Below are 23,204 nucleotides of genomic sequence, written 5' to 3'. Positions count from 1 at the left end.
AGTACTTTCACATCTTACCTTTATTTTAAGAAGACAGCAAGGCATAGGTGGTAGGAAAATAGAATCTTTCTGATTATCAGTTACTTACAACTTAAAATCCAACAAGATAAGGCTTCCAGAGTAAGTTAGAAGGCTTAGTCAGATGCAATTACCCTAAGCGTGAAATTCAAAGAATCAGTTCCAAAGCAAATGGTGTTTACATCACAGAGAGCACCCAATTTAAGAGAAACAGTGAGAAAAAGATCATAGGGACCGTAGATGACAGTTGGCGGCCTGTCGATCAATAGTGTAATACAATTCTAAATGAACTGCTGTGCTTTTTAGTCATCCATTCATTTACTACTTCATTCCACAAATACTGAGACACCTACTGCCAGATTCTCTAAGTGCTGAAAATATGAACATGAGTAATGGCCCTTCTCCTCAAAACTTCCTACACAAATGGAAATCAACGATGGCAACAGGGACATAACTGCAATGACACTAAGTTATGTACGTAGACTAAAAAATGATGAGTGGCCAGTGAGAGATTCACCAAGGAAGAGTGTGCTTGGATTGGGTTTTTGAGAAAAATGGGCTGGACTTAAGGAGTTAGCAGGCAAGGGAACATTTATGTAGAAGCTCTTTTGGGAAAGAATATATGATTTTACATGGCTACAAAATGGTGATTTGTAGGAGGTGGAAGAAATAAGAGCAGGCCAGGAAAACAGAGCTTTGAAATCCTTATCAAGCTGGTTAAACCTTTGGCTTCTGGGAGGTATGAAACTCCTGGTGTCTTTAAAATATGTGATTTGGGGCTCAGCATGGTGACTCAGTGGCTAAATCCTCGCCTTACCAGGTCTGGGATCTCATGTAGAGACTGGTTAGTATTCTGGCTGCTCCACTTCGCATCCAGCTCTCTGCTTATAGCCTGAGAAAGCAGTGGAGGATGACCCAAAGCCTTGAGATCCTGCAATCACACGGGAAACCTGGAAGAAGCTTCTGGCTCCTGGCTTTGAATTGGCTCAACTCCAGCTGCTGTAGCTACTTGGGGAGTGAACCAGTGGATGGAAGCTCTTTCTGTCTCTCCTCTCTGTAAGTCTAATCTGCTTTTCCAATAAAAAGAAAAAAGAAACAAATCTTTATAAATCTTTATAAAAAAGCATAATTTGGCCAGATGGCTTTGGTGAGTGTGAAGTGAGAGTAGATGTTGGGAGGATGAGGATGAGGAACTTCAACAGCTGAATTTGTGGTATGGTAGGGACATGTGTAATAACAAGTGGCAGCACTTGATTCATAATCTTGGCTGTCATGAACAGCGCTGAGATAAACATTGGAGTTTATCTTTGCACCTGCTTTATCAGACCTGATGCTCAGGAACACACAGCAGGAATTTCCCTGAATTAATGTAAGCTCCCCAAACGTGGATTATTCCCAATAACCTGAATTCGGTGAATGCCAGCCAGCTCTACTGTGACTACTGACGTGTTGATTTACAGTGCTGCCAAGCCTTTGTTGCTGTACACTTCATTGCTGAACCAAGTGAAACTCATTTTTTCCCCTAGTCATACTTGAGCAGCTTAACCAGTGGTTTGAGTGTTGCTGCCAAGCAGGTGGATGGTTTTCTCACCTGCGTTATAGTCTCATGGATAAACAGGAGTGTTTCACCTGAGATGGAACCTAGCTCAATATGCAGTCCTTCAGCTCGGGTCTGTTACTTCAATCTCCTATGACTCTACTTTCCCCAAAAAGTGGTCAACTCTGTTCATATCTCAGTTTCTATTTTGATGCTTATTTCTCCATGGTTATGGGAATCTGTTGCCAATAACCATCTCTTTTTTGGAACTGTTCTTCCTTTCAAACCTGGAAATATGATGGTAAATTCTTGAGCACGATTTAAAACAGGTAAGTGTTCATAAAGGTGAATTTTGGAACCAAACTTGAATCCAGTTCTGCTATTTACCAGGCATATGCGCATGAGTGACTGTTGACTTCTCTTCACCTGAGTTCTTTGGAAAGTTACTGTGAGGGCTCAATAGGATAAAGCTGAGAAAATACATGGTCTACGGTTATAGAAGACACCCTTTATGGAAAACTCTTATTCCTCAGCACTTGTGAATAAAGCTGCAATGAACAACCCAACGGTGATCAACGATCACCCTGATCCACAATAAAGATAATGTGGATAGAGAATATATATGGAAGTGTACACACACACACACACACACACACACACACACTCAGGCCTGAAAGAAGAAAAAGTGATGTGATTGGCTACAACATGGATGAACCAAGAAGACATTGTTTTAAGTGAAATAAACATACAATATGTTGTCACTCATGTGAAATCCAAAAAAACTGAATTCTGGAAATTAGAGATTGGAAAGGTGGGTTGGAGGTAGAACTGGGGAGATGTTGATCTAATTATAAAAATTTTATATACTCATGTGAGCTAATACGTGTATCAAATAGCTTGATTAGTCATTTCTAAAATGTATACATGCAGCAAAAACTATATAGTATGCAATAAATATAGACGGATTTTATCAGTTAAACACAAAAGTGATTCTTACAAATGCAGTGAGAAAAAGTTGAACAATCCAATCAAAAACCAAGAAAAGAGAATAAACTGCCAATTCATTTATAAGCAAAATCAAATAATCAGTGAGTACACAAAATGATGCACACGTGAGCCATAATCTTTGATTCAGCAGGGATTTAAAACCACGAATAGTGGTCTGGATGAAAATGAGGAGATGTGAGCCTCTGCTTATAAGAAGGAGGTTATTTTAGGAGGCATTGGGCAATGTAGCCTTTTAAAAAGTAGAAAATTCGAATAACCTGCAATCCAGCGAAAGCACTTTTATATAGTACATCTAGGAGGCACATTCAGGATGGTTATTGAAACATTTTTTTATAATTGGAAAGACTGTTAATCTATACATCTAGTAGTAGATCTAAGAATACAAATATTTTGATTATGTTCATATTGCATCATACTACAAACAACAGCTAAAAAGAAATCTATAGCTATCAATCTGTATGGATTAGAAGAAGACAATATTGTGTAACAACCAAGTAATAACATAAATGATGTACAAAGACATAGCTAAATATGTGTCTTAAAATATGAATGCCACCCTATGCGAGCACATGCAGTGTGCTAGAGGTTGCTCTTGGCAGGAAGGGGGAAGAATGGCACTAGGGAGAGGAATTTCAACAATCACTGTACAACTTTCTATTTATGAAAGCACAAAAGTAAGCACGGCTAATTGCTTGCATTGTTTCCAAGAGTTTGTTCAAAGGTGTTCAGACAGTTTGTTTCCAGTGCATTTTCTGAGGCTCCTTGGGTTGCCTCGTCTTTCTCTCTGTCTGTTTGGCACTTATTCTGGCCTCAGCTAAATTTGTGTGCTTTCTTCACCTCCAGCCAACCAGTATGGCACTCCATGTCTGACTCTTCTGCTCCTTCCTGTGTGGGGTCTGTTTCCCCAGAGGTATAGAAGAGGCAAATGGTGACATCAGAATGTGTGCTCAGCACAGGAGAACTGTGACCAACAGGGAAGGGAGAAAGAAGGAACCAGAAAACACATTTCTGGCTTTCTTCCCCTCTGAACATGCTTCCTCCACCAAGAAGCTTGCCCAGAGATGTTTCAACCATCTAAGAAAGGAGACCTACCCAGGCGTCCACCCACTCCCTTTACAGTTCAGTTGCCAAGGCAGACACTTGCATTTGCCAACCCAGACTTTACTTCCTCACTTTCCATTACCCCTACTCCCAAGCACTGAGTTTGCACTAGCATTTAAACTTTGCCTCAGGTTCGTTTTACTAAATCTAGCTAAGATTTTTTCTTTATGTGTCTATACTTAAAGAATAATCCATGGTTTGGCAAAGTAGCCTAGTCGCTAAAGTCCTTGCCTTGCATGCATCAGGATCCCATATGGGAACCAGTTCATGTCCCAGCAGCCCCACTTTCCATCCAGCTCTTTATCTGTGGCCTGGGAAAGCAGTAGAGGATGTCCCAAAGCCTTGGGACCCTGCACTCATCTGGGAGACCTGGAAGAAGCTCTTGTCTTTTGATTGGCTCAGCTCTGGCTGTTGGAATCACTAGGGGAGTGAATCACTGTCTCACCTTCTCTCTTTTGGTCTGACTTCCAATAAAAACAAATCTTTAAAAGAAAAAAATAATCCAGTACCAGGTGGATGTGTGCTCAACATAGTTACTATAATTAATATGGCAATATCCAAGTTATGATCTGACCCTATAAATTTTACAGTTGTTCACATGGAAGAAATAACAAATTATTAGGTTTGCAGAGGAGTGGAGCTCCTATTTTGTTAATATTTACTCCAAATCTAAATTATCAGCTATCCATGTGATGGATTTAACTGAAAAGTAGGCATTTTGCCTAGGTTTATAAATTAGTGGATTAATGAGTTGTGACACAAATCAGTATCTAGACAGCCCCTAAGTTTCAATAACTCTATCTTCTGATCATGTTTTTCAGTGCTTCTGCTGGCGGGAGAAAGTTGAGCACATTTTGAACATAAAACGGTGGACACTTACTCTCCACTGTGATTCAGGTTGTCATAACGCAGGAAGAGACCAGCATAGATGGTCTCGGTCAGCAGGGCGTAGATGGCAATCATGATCAGCAGCACAGCCAGCTTCAGCACAGAGTTAAGTCGGAGGAAAACTGCACAGGTCACCATGGCCAACACTCCAGTGAAGACGAAGTACTGTCAACAGAGAAGGCAGGGATCAGAGGGGACAGGAGGGCAAGAGGCTCCCTCTCCCAGTGCTCCACACTGTGGGTGGAATATTTCATCTTGGAGGTCCCAGAGCCTCTGGAAATTCAACAGGTCCCAAACAGAACTCTTCATTTCCCTAGTCCCGAACCCACACTGCCTTTTTCTGAGAATGACGTCATTATTCACATCTTCCCAGAGCCAGAAGCTTTGTGGTACACCAGGGTTCCTGTGTCTCAGTGCTCTGCATCCCCAAGCTCCTGTTGGTTAGCTGTTACCCTGTGACTGACTTTGTTCTGGCAATAAATGTCAGCTCAGATATCCTTTTCTCTAAGCTTTCCTGGATGTATACAGGTGCTTGAGACCCAGCTTATTCCTCTGAATATGCTATAAGTTATGAACATTTACGATCATTAAAGAACTGGAACGATGGAGTAGTCCCCAAGTGTCACAGCTCAGCTAGATTTCAACCTTTGGTGGTAAGGTCTTCAGCCTATAATAAAGCCATCTCAAAGCATCGTTCTGGATGATGCATTCAGATTCTGACTATCCAATTGCAAAGAAGAACAAAGCTTGGGTTGTCAAAAGCCCATTTAATAATAATACTGAGATCTCTACTCACATTTTCTCTTTTTAGTATTTAAGTGAACTGATCAAGATTAGACTCATATTCCCCTTTTGCAGATGAAGAAACTGAGGTTCATAAAACTTAAGCAAGCTGAAGTTCGTAGCTAAAAAAGTGTGATGTAGGTGATCCAGACACAGCCGGTTTGTGTACATGTGACTCTAGTGGGAACGCTGGGCTTGATCACTTCTGAAATCCCTTCCAGTCTTGGCATACATGGATTTTGGTAACATTTTTTGGTCTTCTTTTTCTGGAGACGTGTAAAAACGACCAAAATCCATGAAGGACACTTGAAGATGTTTCTTCTGACTTATTAAGAGAAACTGATTTATTCATCATCCTTTCTTCAACTACTGATAGCAACAAATCTGGATGTTCCCAGTGAAGGCATTGGCCTCGCTTTTGTGGTGTGTAAGATAGGCTGAGGAGTAAGTAAGCATCCACTCTGCATCCTTGACTTTTGTCTCTTCTTTTCTAATAGACCCAATTATGTCATTGGATCAAATGGAATAGAATCCTTTAAGAATGTTTCTTTCAGCCACATTAGTATTTAATTATTCTAGATGTTTCTGTGCACAAGGATGCTATGTGTGAACTGTGCTCACTTTTCAGAGTTTATTTTCTCCATCCAGAGAAATTTCACAAACCCGTTGTTTTATCCAGGAACAAAGGAAAGAGGATGAGACATGAAAGCTTCAGTTTCACTGCTGCCTGCACTGCGTGTAAGGGTTGTGCAATGCATTTTATGAACTGTATGTTGAATCAAAAGCTTGAACCTTTGGAATAGGAACTTAAGGGGCTCCAAGAGCCGAGGTTTTTGAATGTAATAATCACTTGTTGAGGCTAACTGAAGTTAAGGTATGGTTCTAGCACTGGATGTGCAGAGGGCTAATAAGGGATAGCTCAGGTCTAAAATGGAAAGCAAGCACAAAAAAGTGAGTAACTATACAGAATACTTTGCCAGCAATGTGGTAAAATGCAATGAGAGGATGGAAGTGTAACAGGTGCACTCTGTGGGGAGAAGGTGCCTCTGCGGAAGCCTGTGTGGGAGACATGAGTTTGAACTGAATCTTGAAGGATGCGGAGGATCTCACACGATAGAAATTGGGAAAACAGTGGCATGAGTGCAAAGTAATAAAGCAGCAGAATTAGTTCCTTGGGCTATGCTAGAGGATCATGAGTATTAATACCACAAGTGGCCAGAACAATTTCAGATGTTTTCTAAAGGGCTCCTGCAGGTTGACTAAGCAAACATAACCATGCATTTGTACAATGGATCAACCAGCAGTGTTAGTATCTTCTTAGCATCTCTGCTTACCATCCTCTGTTTCATGGAAAGAAATCCATTGGTTTAGAACTTTCTACTTCACAGTATAATGCTGAACCCTCCTGGGTGCAGTAAGCCATGAATCATCAATCAGAATGAGATGTCTAGTCAACATCTAGAACATCGCTATCTAGTTTTTTTTGTTGTTGTTGTTACTTTGATTGTATATTCAGGATGGGGCCAGGAACTAGCAGAATAGAAAACAAGGAGAAGTGTAGATTTGTGAAAGCCTAGTGTAAACCTGTCTCTGTCTCTTGGGGTCTTGATCCCTGACTTGTTTTCTCTAACTTGGGATGACACTGGACTCAGTACAATGATTGTGGCTGTCAGACAACAGTGTTTGTGATCTGCCGTGTTACTCAGGAAGACAGATCAAGTTGAGAGACGTAGTTTCCATTGTTCAGCCATACCTACATGCATGGAAATGATCATCAAAGCAGAAGATTAAGAAATAAATGGAAGTTACAGAGACTCAAGTTCAGGGACTACTGTGTCTGTCTGCTGGTGGAAGAAGAAACGCAGAAAAGCTGATTAGGAATTGCTGGGGATTTAACGGGGAGAACTAGAACACAGTAGTGAAAAAGGCACATAGGATATCCCAAAGATTAATCAGACAACAATTTTGAGAGGCTCATTCAAATGGATTTTGAGTGAATTTATTTCTATTTGTGTTGCCCTTTAATTTTATTTTACCTTGCACTATTAAACGAAGGAGTGAATTGAAGGTACCATTTGGAAGCGAGTGTTTGCACTCCTATAAAGTAATGGGGTGCTCTGTTTTTTTCCTATATCTTAAATATTTATTTACTTATTTGAAAATTAAATCTACATGGATGGGGTAGAGATATTCTATCTACTGGATCGCACCCCAAATGCTACTAACAGAATTTTGGGGCTGGCCCAGACTCAAGCCTGGACCCATGCTAGTCTCCTACTTGGGTGGCAGGGATCCAAGGACTTAGGCCATGATTTGTTGCTTTCCTGGAATGACAGAAGGAAGATGGATAAGAAGCAGAGCAGCTAGGACTTTTTAAACTAACACGACAAGAATAAAAAATATCAGAAAAAGTTTCAAAAATTACTGTGGTTCAAAGGGATAATCGAAACTTACTAACTCATGTAGAACCTGATTCTTTGCCGTTGTAACTGGTGGTGCAGACAGCACACTGAAGAATCAACAGGCAAAGACAGAGACTGCTCTGTGGCTCTCTGAGCCCCTAGCCCAATTTTCCTATAGTCTAGGAATGAGAGTGTGTAAGTCTGTAGGGTCATTCAAGGTGCTGAGTGGAAACAGCTGAGCTGACTCTCCAAGCTCTATAGATTATCATTTAGAAAAAGTAAAGACTGGATGATGCCTAGTAAAAGTGTAAAAAAGGAGAGAAAATGTCATGATGCCAAAACATAGATAATATCAACCCATGGTAACACTGACTTTCAGGGATCCTTTAAGAGCAAGCTCTGAATGCTCTTACAGTATGGTGAGCTGTTTATTCAGACACACCACAGCATATCATCAAGGTGATGTGAAAATGGAGGAGTTTGCATGGGAGCTCCTGGGTGACTTCCATTGGAGAGGCATTCTTGCTTGTACATGTGACTTCCATTCATGTTAACAACGCATGTCTCTGCCTTCCCCTAGGTAATTTCTCAGATTACAGCTGGAACATGTAATTTTTCTTTCTCATTTTTCTGTTTTCATATTTTTTTTTCAGTAACTTCCACGATCTCAATTCAGAATTCAACTATGCTTTATACCATATGCTATCACAGTCTCATATGCATATCACATCAATGCAATTTATAACATGACTTTGGACTGGGGGTTGTTTCTTACGAGGTGGCGTAGTGTGGCATTGGATGAGGAAACCAAAGCTCGCAGAGATGAGGTGGCTTGCTGGGAGACACAGCAAGTCTTTCAAGGTATGGACTTCTAATTTCTGCTGGGTTGGCAGATAAATGTATAGACAGAGAAGCGAAGCCACAGAGGAGAGGAAGGCAAAGGGTGTCTCAAGTTGATGCTTATAGTAGCTGCCTAGATCTGTCTCGTGGCCACAATTGAACTCTTCGGTTGTGGAGGAAAATAGTAAGACATTGGTTCATATTTATTTTTTCTGGTCTTTAAAAACATTTTTTCACCTTTGACTATCTTTCATGACAGACATGTACATTAGCACCACAGTATAGATATGCGTAGCTCCATGTTTAATAATGCGAATGGACAGTGTAGTCTTTTTATTGGGAATAATAAGTATATGAGGGCTGGCGTTTAGTTAGTAGATATTTTGTGCCAGGCATGGCCCTAAATGTTTTACATTTATTAATTCACTTAATGTTCAAAACCACCCAATGAGAAAGGTACTATATTACGGGGACTTTTATAGAAGAAGAAACTGAGACATTGAAATGAAGCTGTGTGATCAAGAGGCTTAGCTACCACTTTCATAGGACTGGCATATCTATGATATCTGTGGCCGTAAGTTGGGAGGATCTGGTGTGAGGTCTAGGGTCGACAAAGGTGATTTAGAGTGAGGTGGAGGTACAGATTAATAGTTGATGAACCTCTCCTCCACCTCAGGTGGTATGTTAGCAACTAAACATTCATTAGCTCATCTAAGCATTGTGCAAATAGGTAACTTTCTAGTATTTTCCTTCAAGAGATATTAATTTTCCCATTTTACTGATGAGGAAACTGAGGTTCAGAGAAAGTAAGACCCAATCTTACATTTCACTGCTAACAAGTTACAGGGCCTGGTTGGAGGGGAAACCCAGCTTTTATCTTGCTCTGGCCATTCAATTCTTGACATACTTGCTGTCCTCCAAACTTGGAACACGAACCCATTCTTTCCAAGCCAAGAGTTTCTCAGTGATCTGGCAGTCCACAGAGAATGCCAATTCTGGTCCATTTCTTGCTGCAAGAAAGGGCTCATGTCTGTTCAGGTAATCCTGAAGAGAGCTAGTCCTGAGAAGAGTTAGTTCTTCCTCTAGGGACTGGGCCTGGATTCTGAAGTATGGCATAGGGATAAGGCAGATACGGCTTAAATTACAATACCGATTCTTGGTAGCTGTATGGAAAAAAAAGAAAGTGCAGAAAAAATGCAGGAAGGGAAGCAGGGAGGGGGAAAGGAAGATAGGCAGGTACAGGGCTGAGTGTACTACGTAAGTTACCTTCTGGGGTCTCATTTCCTTTGGTATAATATGAAGAAGCAACAGACCCTGCCCCCATCTCTCTGCAGGATTTCCTGATGTTATTGCTATCAGGTACCTGGCATGTGCGGGTGGAGGGAGGAGGGACTTGCTTTCCTTTCACAACGCTTGCCAGAGTGATTCTTTGCTAAGGAGATGCTCCTTCACCCACATGCTGGAGGTCTCTGAGTGTGGCAGTCCCTTCAGGATGTGTCCACCCACAGACCTCAGGGGATGGGGCTGGTTGGGTGGGTATGAGGGAACCACTCAACTGCTCTTCCTCCTAACCCAGAACTTCCAGTCTTCCTTCCTTCCTTCCTCCCTTCCTTCTTCCTTCCTTCCCTCCTTTCTTCCTTCCTTCCTTCCTTCCTTCCTTCCTTCCTCCCTTCCTTCTTCCTTCCTTCCTTCCTTCCTTCCTTCCCTCCTTCCTTCCTTCCTTCCTTCCCTCCTTCCTTCCTTCCTTCCTTCCTTCCTTCCTTCCTTCCTTCCTTCCTTCCTTCCTTCCTTCCCTCCTTCCTTCCTTCCTTCCCTCCTTCCTTCCTTCCTTCCTTCCTTCCCTCCTTCCTTCCTTCCTTCCTTCCCTCCTTCCTTCCCTCCTTCCTTCCCTCCTTCCTTCCTTCCTCCCTTCCTTCCTTCCCTCCTTCCTTCCTTCCTTCCTTCCTTCCGACCTTCCGACCTTCCTTCCTTCCTTCCTTCTTCCTTCCTTCCTCCCTTCCTTCTTCCTTCCTTCCTTCCTTCCTTCCTTCCTTCCTTCCTTCCTTCCTTCCTTCCTTCTTCCTTCCTTCCTCCCTTCCTTCTTCCTTCCCTCCTTCCTTCCTTCCTTCCTTCCTTCCTTCCTTCCTTCCTTCCTTCCTTCCTTCCTTCCTCCTTTCCTTCCTTCCTCCCTCCCTTCCTTCCTTCCTTCCTTCCTTCCTTCCTTCCTTCCTTCCTTCCTTCCTTCCTCCCTTCCAACCTTCCTCCCTTTCTTCTTTCCTCCTGCAAACACTGAGCAGCATGATTTAGACTGTGGCACTCTCTACTACAGAATTTTTCAGACAAGTTAGGAGAAGACAGCACTGAAGGAAATTATGGAAAGGGATAGAAAGAATAAGGGGAGAGGAAGGGCATGAGCCAGGGGAAGGGTGGAGATCCAGAATAGGAAGAGGAGGGGACAGGATAGATGACCGGAGCAGAAGATGTCAGGGAGAAGAAAGAGAAAGGGAAGAAGAAACGAGAGGAGGCAGAAGCTGAACAAGGAAATGGGCCTCTTGGATTCTTTTTCAGGCCCTTCAGCCATTTCTGTGGGCTTGGAGGGGGTGGGGCTATCTCTCCGACTCTCATCAGGGGATGCTTATCAATAAATACCTCTGGGTAGGAGCAGATATCTGTAAACACAGCTGAGGAATTGAAAGTCAGGTTCTTCAAGGGTATCGACTTGTCAAAATCACACCACAGCTGCGGATTAAAAAAAATAAATAAAAGAACAACAACAACAACAAAAAACAAAAACAAAAAAAACACAGGAACAACAAAGTCAGTGTGAGTGACGGAAATGGGGCAGGGTGCTTTCAGTTGAGGGGACTCAGCTCAGGCTGGGGTGCACTGGGTCCTAGACGGGGCTTCGTTTCAGAAGGGAAGGAGCAACTTTTGATCTCTTTTCTTTAGGAAACAAGCACAGGCTCAGAAAAAGCTTTTGTGAGCTGGTTGAGAACTCAAAATTTCTCAGTTGGCCTCATCACATGAGGTCATGGGAGCGTGCATGAGGGGCTCAGAAGAGAGAGCAAGGTGGCAGAAGAAGAGGGCTGGGGTAAGCTAACAGCCTGTCTCCAGATCAACAGCAGGTGGGCAGGGGATTTGAGATCTCAAGGGATACGTATTCCAGAAAGACATTTAATGTGGGGTGATGGGCTTTCCAAGGACAGAATTTACTGCTGGAGATCTTGTGTCTCTCATAAAGGCATAAGTACCACTGGCCCAATGCCTCCTCTGTGCCAGACACTTTGTACAAAGCCTCACAGCCACCTTGGCATGGAGCTACCATTGTAATCCCCATTCTACAACTGAAAAAAGGAAACTCTGAGAAGTAAAGTAACTTGTCCAGGGCCACTGAGCTGGTAATGAGAGGAGCTGAGATTTGTGGGCAGGTCTAGCTGACTCCAGCACCTCTCATCTTCCTAACATGTGATTGCAGCATGGATGGTCCCAGTGGTTACCCTGACCTAGAGTGATCGGGCTGATTTCCAAGTCCTGTACCCGAAGAATATCTGATGCACCATCAAGGCTACCACTTCGCAGCACTTCCATTTCACCTGTCATAATCTATAGGTTATCATTTGATGGTGATTTTCCTTTTCCTTTATTCCATGGAGTCCTTCAGTACAAGGACAACCACAAAGCATGGGTAGGGTCATTACAGAGTCAATTTAGACAATACATTTCGTTTGAGTCACTGGCCGTGAATTGTGGGTGTCTGCATTTTGGATTCTGAATACTTGGAGATCTTTTCTCAGCCCCAAGGGCACAGTGATGGTCTCAACCACAAGAGGATTCCTCCCTTAGCTTCTCTCAACTAGCCATGTGCCAATTTTAAGACCTGGAATCAGAGAAATCACTCCTCAGATTCAGCTGCCTTAGTCATAAACACAGACTATTTGTGCATATATAGAAAACACCTCTAGCCACCATGACACCATTCTAGAGACAGTGAAGTCATTACAAGGTAGATTAACAAGAGGGACATATCACGCCAGTTGGATTTCACCTGAGTTCTCTGTGAGTCATGATACTCAATTTTCATGAAACGTGGTTTCCTCATCCATTAAATGGAGGCTATGATACCCACCTGTAGCACACAGTAGGTACTCAAAAATGGCAGTTCTATTGTTTCCACTTCACCCACCCCACTCCCACTCTGAGAAATAACTCAGTATGAGAGAATGCGTGTGGGTCATGGAGTCAGACAGACCTTACTAGCAAGTTATTTCACGTCTCCGAGCCTCAGTTTCCTCAGCCATAAAGTGGGGATAATGAGACTTACCTCACGGGGTTTCTGTGAGGATTAGGTACGAAAACTTTCAAGCTCCCTCCTTCAGTGCATGGCACACAGTAGGTGAATACTGGTGACAAATGAACGGCAACTCTTACCAAATTACAATTGATTGGCCCGAGAGCAGAGAACTTAGAGGGCTTTTGGAGTTTTCTTTGTAGTAGATAACTCCCATGTTGGGAAAAAGACAACTTCCCAACCTCGAGATGCACCTTTTGGACAGGAATCACATCTTTGCTCTTTGTGACCTTAGGACCAGACAGCAGCACAAGGGTAAGTGGTATTATTACAGAAGGGCAATGTCAGAAACTGGAGGCTCCATAAACTGCTAATTTCTGACTGTACACAAGACACACAGGGTTGGAAGGACTATGAGATGCTTACGATATTTAGGATGGCACCCAGGAAATTAATCAAGATGGAGGCAAAGATGATGACATTTCGGGCCAAATATGTCTCATTAATCCAACAGCATGTTTTCCGCAGGACGAGGGGCAAACACTTGTAATCCTCTGCTGTGGTGATGAGGACCAGAGCCGAGTGCAGCATAATGAGAATAGAGAACTGGATGGTCATGGGCACCACTCTGCGGAGAAGCACAGAACACAGGGTTATGTAGCACCTAGCATTTGATCTCCATCTACACAGTAGTACTTTCTGTAATGTACACAATCTCCCTGCCCCACTCCTTGTAGCCAACCCTTCTTCCAAAGTCCTGTTTGTTCAAGATAAGCACTACATTTAAGAGTTTTTGTTTGTTCATTTGTTTTTCTCTTGTTCACTAGTGTACTGTCTTTTGAGAAACTTTGCAATGACCGTCAACTATTTGGCTTGAATTATGGATGCTCCCACCTTCCTCTTTACTTTCACCACTCACTTTCTCACTAGGCAACTGCTGCAAATACAACATATCATGTGAATTTTATCTCAATATCATGGCCGTGGGAGGAACACATATAGCTTTTCTCCTTCAAAACAGGAGCATTGATGCCGAGAACCAGGCTTGGCATTGGTCCCAAGTGGTCCAGTTTGGTTAGTGATGGCACAGAATATATTCTAGTTGAGATATGGGAAATGAGAACTCTCCCTCACTCATTCAAGCCTCCAATATCACTCCAGAGTTAGCTCTTCAAGCGTCATGCCCTCTCCAAAGCTCTGTTCTATAGTAAGCTGTGTTTCTGGGGCGTCTCCTCTGAGTGTCAGACTACACCTAGTAACTCAGGGACTGCTATCCCCCTCCCCTCCAGAGATACATTTAACAGTTTCCTTCCTTGGTGGACCATTCTTTGCCAGTATGCTCTTTATCTTTGGAAATGCATCTCTTTTTCTTTAACCAGTGAACAGCCATTTGTGTCTCTATTTTTATTTTACCTAGTTTCAGCCAATAATCTGTAACAGTTATTAAAAGGTACCTTGAGAGACACGCTGGGGAATTTTATATCTGCTGTTTGTTTCATAAATTGAAGCTTATGTTTCTGGCTTTCATATCTCTCATTGTCTGATGTGTTTAGTGAATGAAAGTGGACTCATCTCTCGCTGTTTCTTAGTAATCTTCCTGCCTGAATGTCCTCATCTATTATGATAAAACTAGTACAACTAATCTATTGATCTCTGACTAGGTGCTATAAGAACTTCTCAGAGCAAACCTAGGTCATCTTTTGATTTCTCTCATTCTCATTCTTCATCGGTTTTAGAGAAAGATTTAAAGCTTAGAAGGAGGATCCTTTCCAGCTTTCATTCAGTTGGTGTTAGAGTGCCTCTTAGTCATAATAATAATGTGTGTGAAGAACATTGTTTGGTGAGTCCCCCATGCTTGCAGTTATTTGTTGTTGCTTCTGTGGTTTTATCATAATATTTACTCATTGACCAGGTACTCCTCCCAGGCACAGCGGTGGCATCAGGGTACCAGGACCAAAGATGTATGGTCTGTGTGGTCTGACAGATCATGGTCCTGAGTAATATGTGGAAGTACAACTGATGACCATTATATAATGTATGACAATCTATAGAGAATTCCAGAAAATGGGGAAGGGAAGTAAAAGGGGAGGAGGTCCACAAAAGAAGTAGCTTTTTAGTTAGGCCTTAAAGGTTAGAAATATGAGAAGTGTTCAAAGTGCAAAAGAGTGGGGAGTGCGACTGAAACATCAAATGAACAAGAAGGACCAGTGTTTTAGGAGTTTCTAAAAACCCAGGTGCCATGGGAAAGGCGTTGACAAGGAACAATACATGCCATGTCAGGGATTAGTGCCTGGTGGGTGATATGCACATGTTTCAGATGTATAATCAGAACCTGGTGGGCTCAGATTATACAGATTATGGTGGGAAGTGGAGTGGACAGTGAGGTAGAAAGTGGTTAGAAGATTCAGTTAGCTGAGGTAAGCAGGAATGAGCACAGGACAACAGTACTGATACTGGGAAGGGCAGGAAAGGGGGTAATCTCCCTATGCATGCATTAGCATGTATTAAAGGTGACACTAGTGTTTTTGGCATCCCACCTCGGTCAGTACCTGGAGAGAAGCTAGCTTACATAAGGGCTGATGGATGTGGTCCAGGGGAATGTGAGATTAGCCACTGGGAAATATGAAGACATTGAGGCAGTGAGTAGGACAGCTGGGTTGGACAGATGTGGCTGGAGGTCTGTGAGTGGAAGGACTTGTCCAGGGAATGGCATGTACAGGCTGTGGGAAAGGACAATGTAAAAGGGAGAAGTCATAGAAGGGAACTTGAGAAATGTGAACAAAGCAGCTAGGAGTAACACATTTACAAGGAAGAGCAACCAAGAGTGTTCATTTCCTATCCTTGGTCAAGTGACATGGAGCCAGGGAAGTGACTCCTTCTGCAGCCTCAGCTATTGTTTTGGGGGGTTTGCTCTTGTTCACTTGCACAGTTTTGATTTTATAGATCACCTTGACAAGAACTCTCTGTGGGAGTTTTAGATACAAACAGAAGGTTTGTGTAGCGGCCTGTCCCTGGAGGGCTCCAGGCAGATGGGAAACCACCCGCCTCCCCCGGCACGGGCTGCACAAGCACTGTGTGGCAACACTTCATTATTCCTGGGCACCCTGGGGAGGTAAGACAAGGAGAGGCAGGGCATCACTTTGTCAGGCAGCCCCACGAGGAGGAGGAGCCAATTCCAAGCCAGTGTCTCTCAATAACATGAAGCACCTATGGAGAATAAGAATGTCTTACTTCAGGTGTGAAGTGGAAGCAAACTTGAGGAAGGCAATTTTAAAGCTGCTCAGCAGGTGTCACAAAAGCTTAAGTGATGATCACCATCAGCCAGATAAATTCTGTGTATGTCAGCCTGGTATACTAGGGGACTCTAGAACATTTCTGGGAAATGTATATTATGAAAAGACTTGTATGAATTTCAAATTCTTTTGCACCCAAACTATCTTTTTAGTTCAAAATCTCCATGAGGTTTTAAAACTCCCCTTGTAGAGATGTACATTTCAACATGTCTACTTTCTGGTATACTACTCCTGAATAAAAGGAGGACTCCCAATACAACTGTTAAATACACTTTGGCAATATGATGCTAGAGTTTTCACCATTGTCAAAATCTATAATGCCATCATGTACTTAAATAGCAATGTTGGACTTGTTGCTGCTGCTGCTATAATAACATGGTGGTGGGGAAGAATGGGGCAGGAAGAAGAGAAGGTAGAGGGAGGAATCCCTATATTTACCAAATAGTATCATAGAAAATAATAATAATAAAATACAAGAATGTCCATTTGTGCAAGGATCTTGGAAAACTGCTTTTGGTCCTCTCTCCTATCTTTCTTTTGCCTCTGTATTCCATGCACAGGGAATACTAAATCAGACATAGTCTGCCCCAAAGACAACACTACCTCGTTTTCTTTGGACATTTCCACGACACCTGACATAATGCTGGTGAACAGAAGATGCTCACTGAATACCCATGTATACTTTGTGAGAGGAGAGATGACTCTATGGACTCTTATCCACATTGCCAGTGTTCTGTCTCCCTGCTGACTCAGCTTTCCTGAAGGCAGGAGGAAGCACTAAACCAGACCAGTGTAGGATGCTCAGTGGATCTCATTCTGTGTGCAGAACAGGGCCACTGTGAAAGGTCTCTGTGTGCACACAGCAGGTGCTTGTCTTCCCTCCTTCCAGATGCACTGTGCTAAGGGGGAGGCTTGGCTATGTTTCCCTTTAAGCAAGGAAGCCCAGATCTGCTTATCCGTGTGTAGAATTCAGATCATGGCTTGCAGGGGGCAGACAGTTTCAAGTGATTCAGCATGCAGCCATGCAAGCCTGGCTCCTGACTTTGGATAGGCTCAGCTCCAGCCACTGTGGCCACTTAAGGAGTGAATCAACTGACAGAAGATCTTCCTCTCTGTCTCTCCTCCTCTCTGTATATCTGACTTTCAAATAAATAAATAAATAAAATCTTAAAAAAGTACTAAGCCCCGGGGAATCTCTACAGCAGCTCCTGCATGCTCACTTATTTTGGCACCCATAAGCACCATAACCATGCATTGCAGATTTCATCTAACTATATCGCTCCTCAGGCATCCAGTGGTTCTGGGTATGCAGGTGAATTGTTACTGCACATCAGAGGCAAGGAAACCTTTCATTTCTGAAATGGAGTCTCAGAAAGAATGACAAGAGATTGGTAAGCAGCTTTACAGACTCCTTTCTAGACACTGAGTTCTAATCACTCCCTGCCGTCAGTCTTGAGAACGGAGTTTGGGTTGGTGTCATGTTTTGACATTTACTGGGGAGGCAGGGAACAGCGAGCAGTCACCTCTGTGGTTTGTGGTGCACGGAATCACAGAAACTCCTATCATAGTGAACAATGACATGTTTAAGACGTGTTAGAATATGCAAAGAGCTTTCGATCATTGCTGCAACTCTTGGAGACACATGTTCTTAGCTCTTCTCCTAGATGAAAAGCTTTGGCACAAAAAGGGAAAGGGGACCAGAATCTACTAAAATTAACATGGCTTTCTTCCTGCAAACTGTAAGTGTGCATTGTTCTTGTTCTACAGATGAGGAAACTGAGGTGTCCGAGGGATTAGTCACATATGGCTGGTAGGATGAACAGAAAACGGTAAGACCCAGGAACTCTTCTAATGCTTCTACCTTCCTTTTCTTGCTCAGGACTCGCCCCCTCACTCCTCTCCACTCACTTCTGTCTGTTTGCCTCTGCTACATTGTAGATATATTACCCTGTAATCACAAAAGCTTTTTTTCCCTCAGTTTACCCTCCTGAGAGAGGAAAGTGTGTCCACTCATGGAAGAGCATGTACACTTTCTTTGTAGGGTTCACCAACTTGCTGTGGGGATTGAGAGTTATCTGTGGTCCTGAGTAGGGATGGCCTCATCTGCTTAAGAAACATGAAGGAGAGGCATCCACCACCTGTCTCTTGTCAACTAGAAACAAAAGGAATTGGCGAGGGAACCAGCACATACATATCTGAGCTGAACGAGCCTCCCAACTCCCACAACAAGTGGATTTGTTAGTCCAAGTCCAGCTTTGAAATTTCATTGCTTGCCAGGTTCCCCCTCATTAAGTAGGCAAGGCAGGGGCCCTGGATGTGTTTCAGTTCCAGACTTCAGCTTGAACCCAGGAATCAGGGAACTCTTCTGGCCGGTTGCTGGGTGAAATTCCAGGTCTCTCTCAACCCAGGAATCCAGGTGTTGGGGATGGCTGCCGCCGAGCTCCCACCTCTGCCATTTGTGCCATCTGGAAAAGGAAGCTGCCCAAGCAAGCAGGGCAAATGAGGCTCACAGCCCACAAAGGACAATGACTACTTCTTCAGTCCAGTGCCAAGTCCAGGCCCACAGAGTCATTTTGGGATCCTCCCACTGCCTCACTTCCCACAACCAATTGGTCTCAGAGTTGTCAGCTTCTGTCCCAAACACCTAGCAAATTCTTCCCCTGTCTCCTCTACTGGCACTCTCCACGGGTGTTCTGCCACTGTTCTTCCTGATCTTTTACACTCCAGACCTCACTCCCTCTTATCCACGGTCCAGCGTGCTCCTTCTAAACACTGAGTGAATTTTACTGCCTCTGTCACCTCTCTTGGAAGCCCACACTGATCACTTTACCCTTCCTCCATGCACATATCCTACCCCATCTTGCACTTTATCACAATCCTTTGTACTATGTCTCAGCTGTCAGGTGATTGCCTTTTATCCTGTAAGCTTCCTGGAGGACCCTTGCTGGACTAGCGCAGACAGGCACATAGCAGATGCTTAGAGAAGTTTGCTGAGAAGGGCAACACCAGAAGTTCCCAAACTGCTCGGTTATCACATTCTCACAGAGAGAGTTGCAGAGGAGATCCGGCAAGGTTGAGTGAGTCTGATAAGAAGCTCACCAGCCCCACAGTTCACCCTCTGTGATTGCTTTCCTAGGACAGCATAGTCTCTTGGATGGTCGGAAAACTCATTCTCAGCTGGTGTTCCCCTGTACCCTTCTCTGATGTTTTCACTGCATTATCGATACACCTTCACACAGGTAGCATATATGTGTTTACATATGGACCTGCATAGTATACATATGTATCCACGCACATACCAGTATGTGTACGCATAGCATATAAATGACTATACATGTATAGAGTTCAGAAAGCAGGATGCTTGGTCCTTTTTGTATTTTTATTGTTGTTCAGAGTTGGAGCTGAGTACAGAAGCTAGGAATACAACCTAGGTCTCCCACAGGAAACAAGCCATTTGAGCCTTCACCACTGCCTCAATAGTTGGAAGTTGGAATGAGGCGGTAGAGCCAGGCCCTGAATCAAAGTACTCCAATGTAGGATGTTAGGACTTGGTGTTTCAAGCGCTAGGCTAAATGTATACTCCTAAGAACTTCTTCTTTTTTTTTTTTTTGTACCAAATTATAAAACAAAACACCAAGAAAATCACACGAAAGTGCAGCTTCTAGACAACACCCTGAGTTCCTGAAGCAGACTGCAGGGCACACCCAAAGCCCATCTTGAGCTATGTTGCAATTCCAATCCTTTCTTTCAACTCCTATTAATCACTTCCCATTTCTTGACAGTTTTACCATCTGTTCTTGGACCTTATAGTTTATTACCTAGTTTTAAAAGTTTTGAATTTAATTTCTTTAAGTTTTAAAAGATCTATAAACTCCCTATCTCACTATTTTCTTTGCATCTTATTTATTGAGGAATATGTGCCTTTGTCTTACAGCATTTGTCACTGTGTTTCACTGATGTGCCCTGGCTCAACACTCTCTATCTTGTGCAATTCCTGCCAAATGGAATCTGGGTTCAAATCCTTAGTCAGATTTAGACTTAATCCCTCCTCTGTTCTTCCATTAGGAGCTGTGGGTGTCTCTGTGTTTTGTGCTGAACTTACTTTTATATTCAACTCCTAGGTTCATAATTATAGGGTGGGGTGGGAAGTTGGAAAATGGTGATATTTTAATTTTATAATATCATTAATCGCTAGTGATCTGAATACTTTCAAGATGTTTTTTCTCAAGATATAGGTCATATGGGAAGCACAAAAATTGTTTCATTTTCTCACTGATCACCAAAAACATATAAACAGTTCATTATCATGTACCACAAATTTTCTGATTAAAAAAAAATCACTGTAAGATCATGACATTTACTGGGTATTGATTGAATGTGTTAATAATTATTTACACTGATGGTGAAACTCCTCCATCTTTGCACACTGAAGGATATCCATCTTTGAACAGTTCTAAACATGGCTTCCTCTATCTCTCCAACTCTGAGTTTCAAATTAGTAAATAATTGCTTAAACAATCACAATCTGACTTCTTAGTATGCTCATAGACACTGGTTGGGCATTCTTTCCAGGTCTCCCCACACCTAATATCTCCAATCCAGGATGCCACCTTCTGTTGGCTTGGTACGCTTCCTTAGGCTCCCCTGACAGTGACCGTTGCTCAGACTTGCCTTGTTCTAGATGAGCCTGGCAGTTCTGGGGAATACTGTCAAGGTCGTCATATTCTGCCTCTTACTGGGGATTTATCTGAAGTTTTCCTCATGACTCTCGATTGTGGGTTTGAGGAGGAAGACTACCAAGCCTGTATACCACTCTCAGTACCTCCAGCAGTACAGCTGTGTGACGCTTCCTCACCTTGCTGGGTAGTGTTTGTCAGATTTCCCCACGTTGTACCCTCTGTGCTGTTCTCATTGGACACCAACAATTTTTAATCCAACACACAATTATGAAGTGGGAGTTTCTGCGGAAAGCTCCTTTTGCAGAATGTATTACCTACATAAATTGTTTGTGCTTGTTCTGCATGGGAGGATTTAACAACAACTTATCAGGACTGATAAGTGATTTATCAATAAATGTTTATGTTAGTTTGAGCCTGTGGGTATTCAGTTTGTACTTTGGGCTCCAGTCTAACCCTGCATTATTCATTCTGAGCCTATTTTGACCTTCAGAGCTCTGTCAGTTGCCTCCTGTGTCCCCTTTCATAGATCCATGACTGCGGTGTGTGTGTGTGTGTGTGCTTTCAGCATGTTCTTCTAGCCCTAGTGCTAGATAGTCTTTCTTGGTCTATTCACTTTCAATCTCTGGGTTTTTCTTTCTACAGTAACCTTTTCCTATGCAAGATAGGGTGATTGCGTCTTTTTAATCTACTCTGGCAACCTCTGTGTTTTAAGTGATGTACATAGACCATTATTACAAGGAGGTGATTCTTTTCCGAGTTAGACTTGTATGGTCATTTTTGTAATTATTTTTATTAAATATAATTAATTTATCATTTGTGTCATTTCATTTTGCATGTTCTCTGAATATTTTTACAAGACTTAGTTTTTCCATCCTAATATATTATTTATATTTCCTTAAATTTCATTCCTTGCAAGGGTAATTCCTAGGGAGGCTATTTGGGAGATCCGTCTAGGTAGTTCATAGTGTCTTGATGGTTCCAGTTCTTCAGCTCTTACACGGAATTTGTATTCCACTCCTATTGTATTGGACAAATCACTTGGCATTTTGAGTTGTTTTCTCAATTTGGTCCACAGAACATTTCAGTGAATACCTGTTAATCCTTTTGGAGCAACGTGGTAGATGCCCAGTATCTCTTTCTTCATCCTCCCACATTGATACTGGTACCTAATTCTTAGTGAATTTGGAAACTGCCATTACCTAGTTTGATTTAGAATACATGATATTTACCTCATCACCTGCTTTTACTATATGTACAAAGGATCTTCTAAAAGTTCATGGACAAATATATTACAAAAACTTTGCACTGATTTCAAAACCTGTATGCCTTTGCTGCTGTTGTTTTCTAAATGAAACTTCTCTTCTAACATCTTTGTTCCACTTCACTCAATATAAAATCTTTCCTGCAAATGCTTTCTTGAGCCACCCAATCAGAATGAAACACTGATTGCGATTCAAAACAAAACAAAACAAAACAAACAAAAAACAAGCAATAAAAAATGGTTAAGCAGTTAAAAGAAAAGATCTTGTCCCTGAGTTCAAATCCCAGCTCCAATGTTTTACAGATGTGTACCTGGGATTAGTTCTCATTTTCCAAAACAGGAATTAGAAATGCTGCCACAAGTATTGGTTGTCTTTGAGGTTTTGTTGAGAAAATCCAGATGAAGGATTTAGCATTTTTCTAGCATGTAGTAAATCCTCAGTAATAGAGAGTTACTGTTAATGTCTCATTTTCCTTGTAAATTACACATTAGCGATTATAGATCTCCTTTTGCAAAATTGCAGCATCCTCAGGAGTTATCATATAATGGATATTTGTCTACAACAAACACTTCTGTCTCTTGAAAATACTTTAAAAATTATTTAGTTTTAACCACATGATAAGTTTAGGAAGAAGTTAGTTTAAATGAGAAGAGTACCAGAAACTAGCTTGCAGCATAGGAGAGAGGAAAAAGGATGGTTACTCAACTGATCCAAAATGAGGCTCTGTAGTTAGGTTTCTTGAGCTGTCATCCAGGCTGCTACATTTTCCTACTGTGGGAACTCGGGCAAGTTATTTTATTATTCTGAGCACCCTTCCCTCTTTAATTGCAGATAATCACTGTATCTAGTGTTAGCATGAGGACTCATGAGTTACTGTATGTAAAATATTTGAAATCCTGATCCACCTACAGATGTTTACACTAGTATTAAAATGTCACTTTTGCTGACTCAAGAAGCTATAATGTTCTATCTATGAATAACTCATATTAGCAAGTAAATAGTGATTGCAGCTTTAACTCTTTCCATGTTCACACAGGCCATGTCCAATGAAAGTGAGGACGATTCTGATTTTTTGCAGCCATTTTTTTTTTTTTTTTTTTGTGATGACTCTTGTTTTGGCAGACTA

At 42.3% G+C, this 23,204-nt stretch overlaps 1 protein-coding gene across 4 annotated transcripts in view; it reads right to left on the bottom strand.

Annotated features, from left to right (window-relative positions):
- ADCY8 (adenylate cyclase 8) overlaps positions 1-23,204 on the bottom strand; it is a 216,540-nt gene that overhangs the window by 32,501 nt on the left and 160,835 nt on the right. For 2 of the 4 annotated variants that reach the window (XM_040979449.1, XM_040979451.1), the window contains 3 exons: positions 13,271-13,472; positions 11,206-11,295; positions 4,545-4,717 (listed from right to left, as the gene is read on the bottom strand). In XM_040979449.1, the coding sequence (XP_040835383.1) occupies positions 4,545-4,717; positions 11,206-11,295; positions 13,271-13,472 (465 nt within the window). The remainder of the gene's footprint in view (positions 1-4,544; positions 4,718-11,205; positions 11,296-13,270; positions 13,473-23,204) is intronic. The other 2 variants (XM_040979450.1, XM_040979452.1) reach the window with 2 other exon arrangements.

Source organism: Ochotona curzoniae, unplaced genomic scaffold (assembly GCF_017591425.1).
Source record: "Ochotona curzoniae isolate NIBS_2020 unplaced genomic scaffold, NIBS_Ocur_1.0 contig_3190, whole genome shotgun sequence".
NCBI classification, from domain to species: domain Eukaryota; kingdom Metazoa; phylum Chordata; class Mammalia; order Lagomorpha; family Ochotonidae; genus Ochotona; species Ochotona curzoniae.
This window is presented reverse-complemented; position numbering and strand designations above follow the sequence as displayed.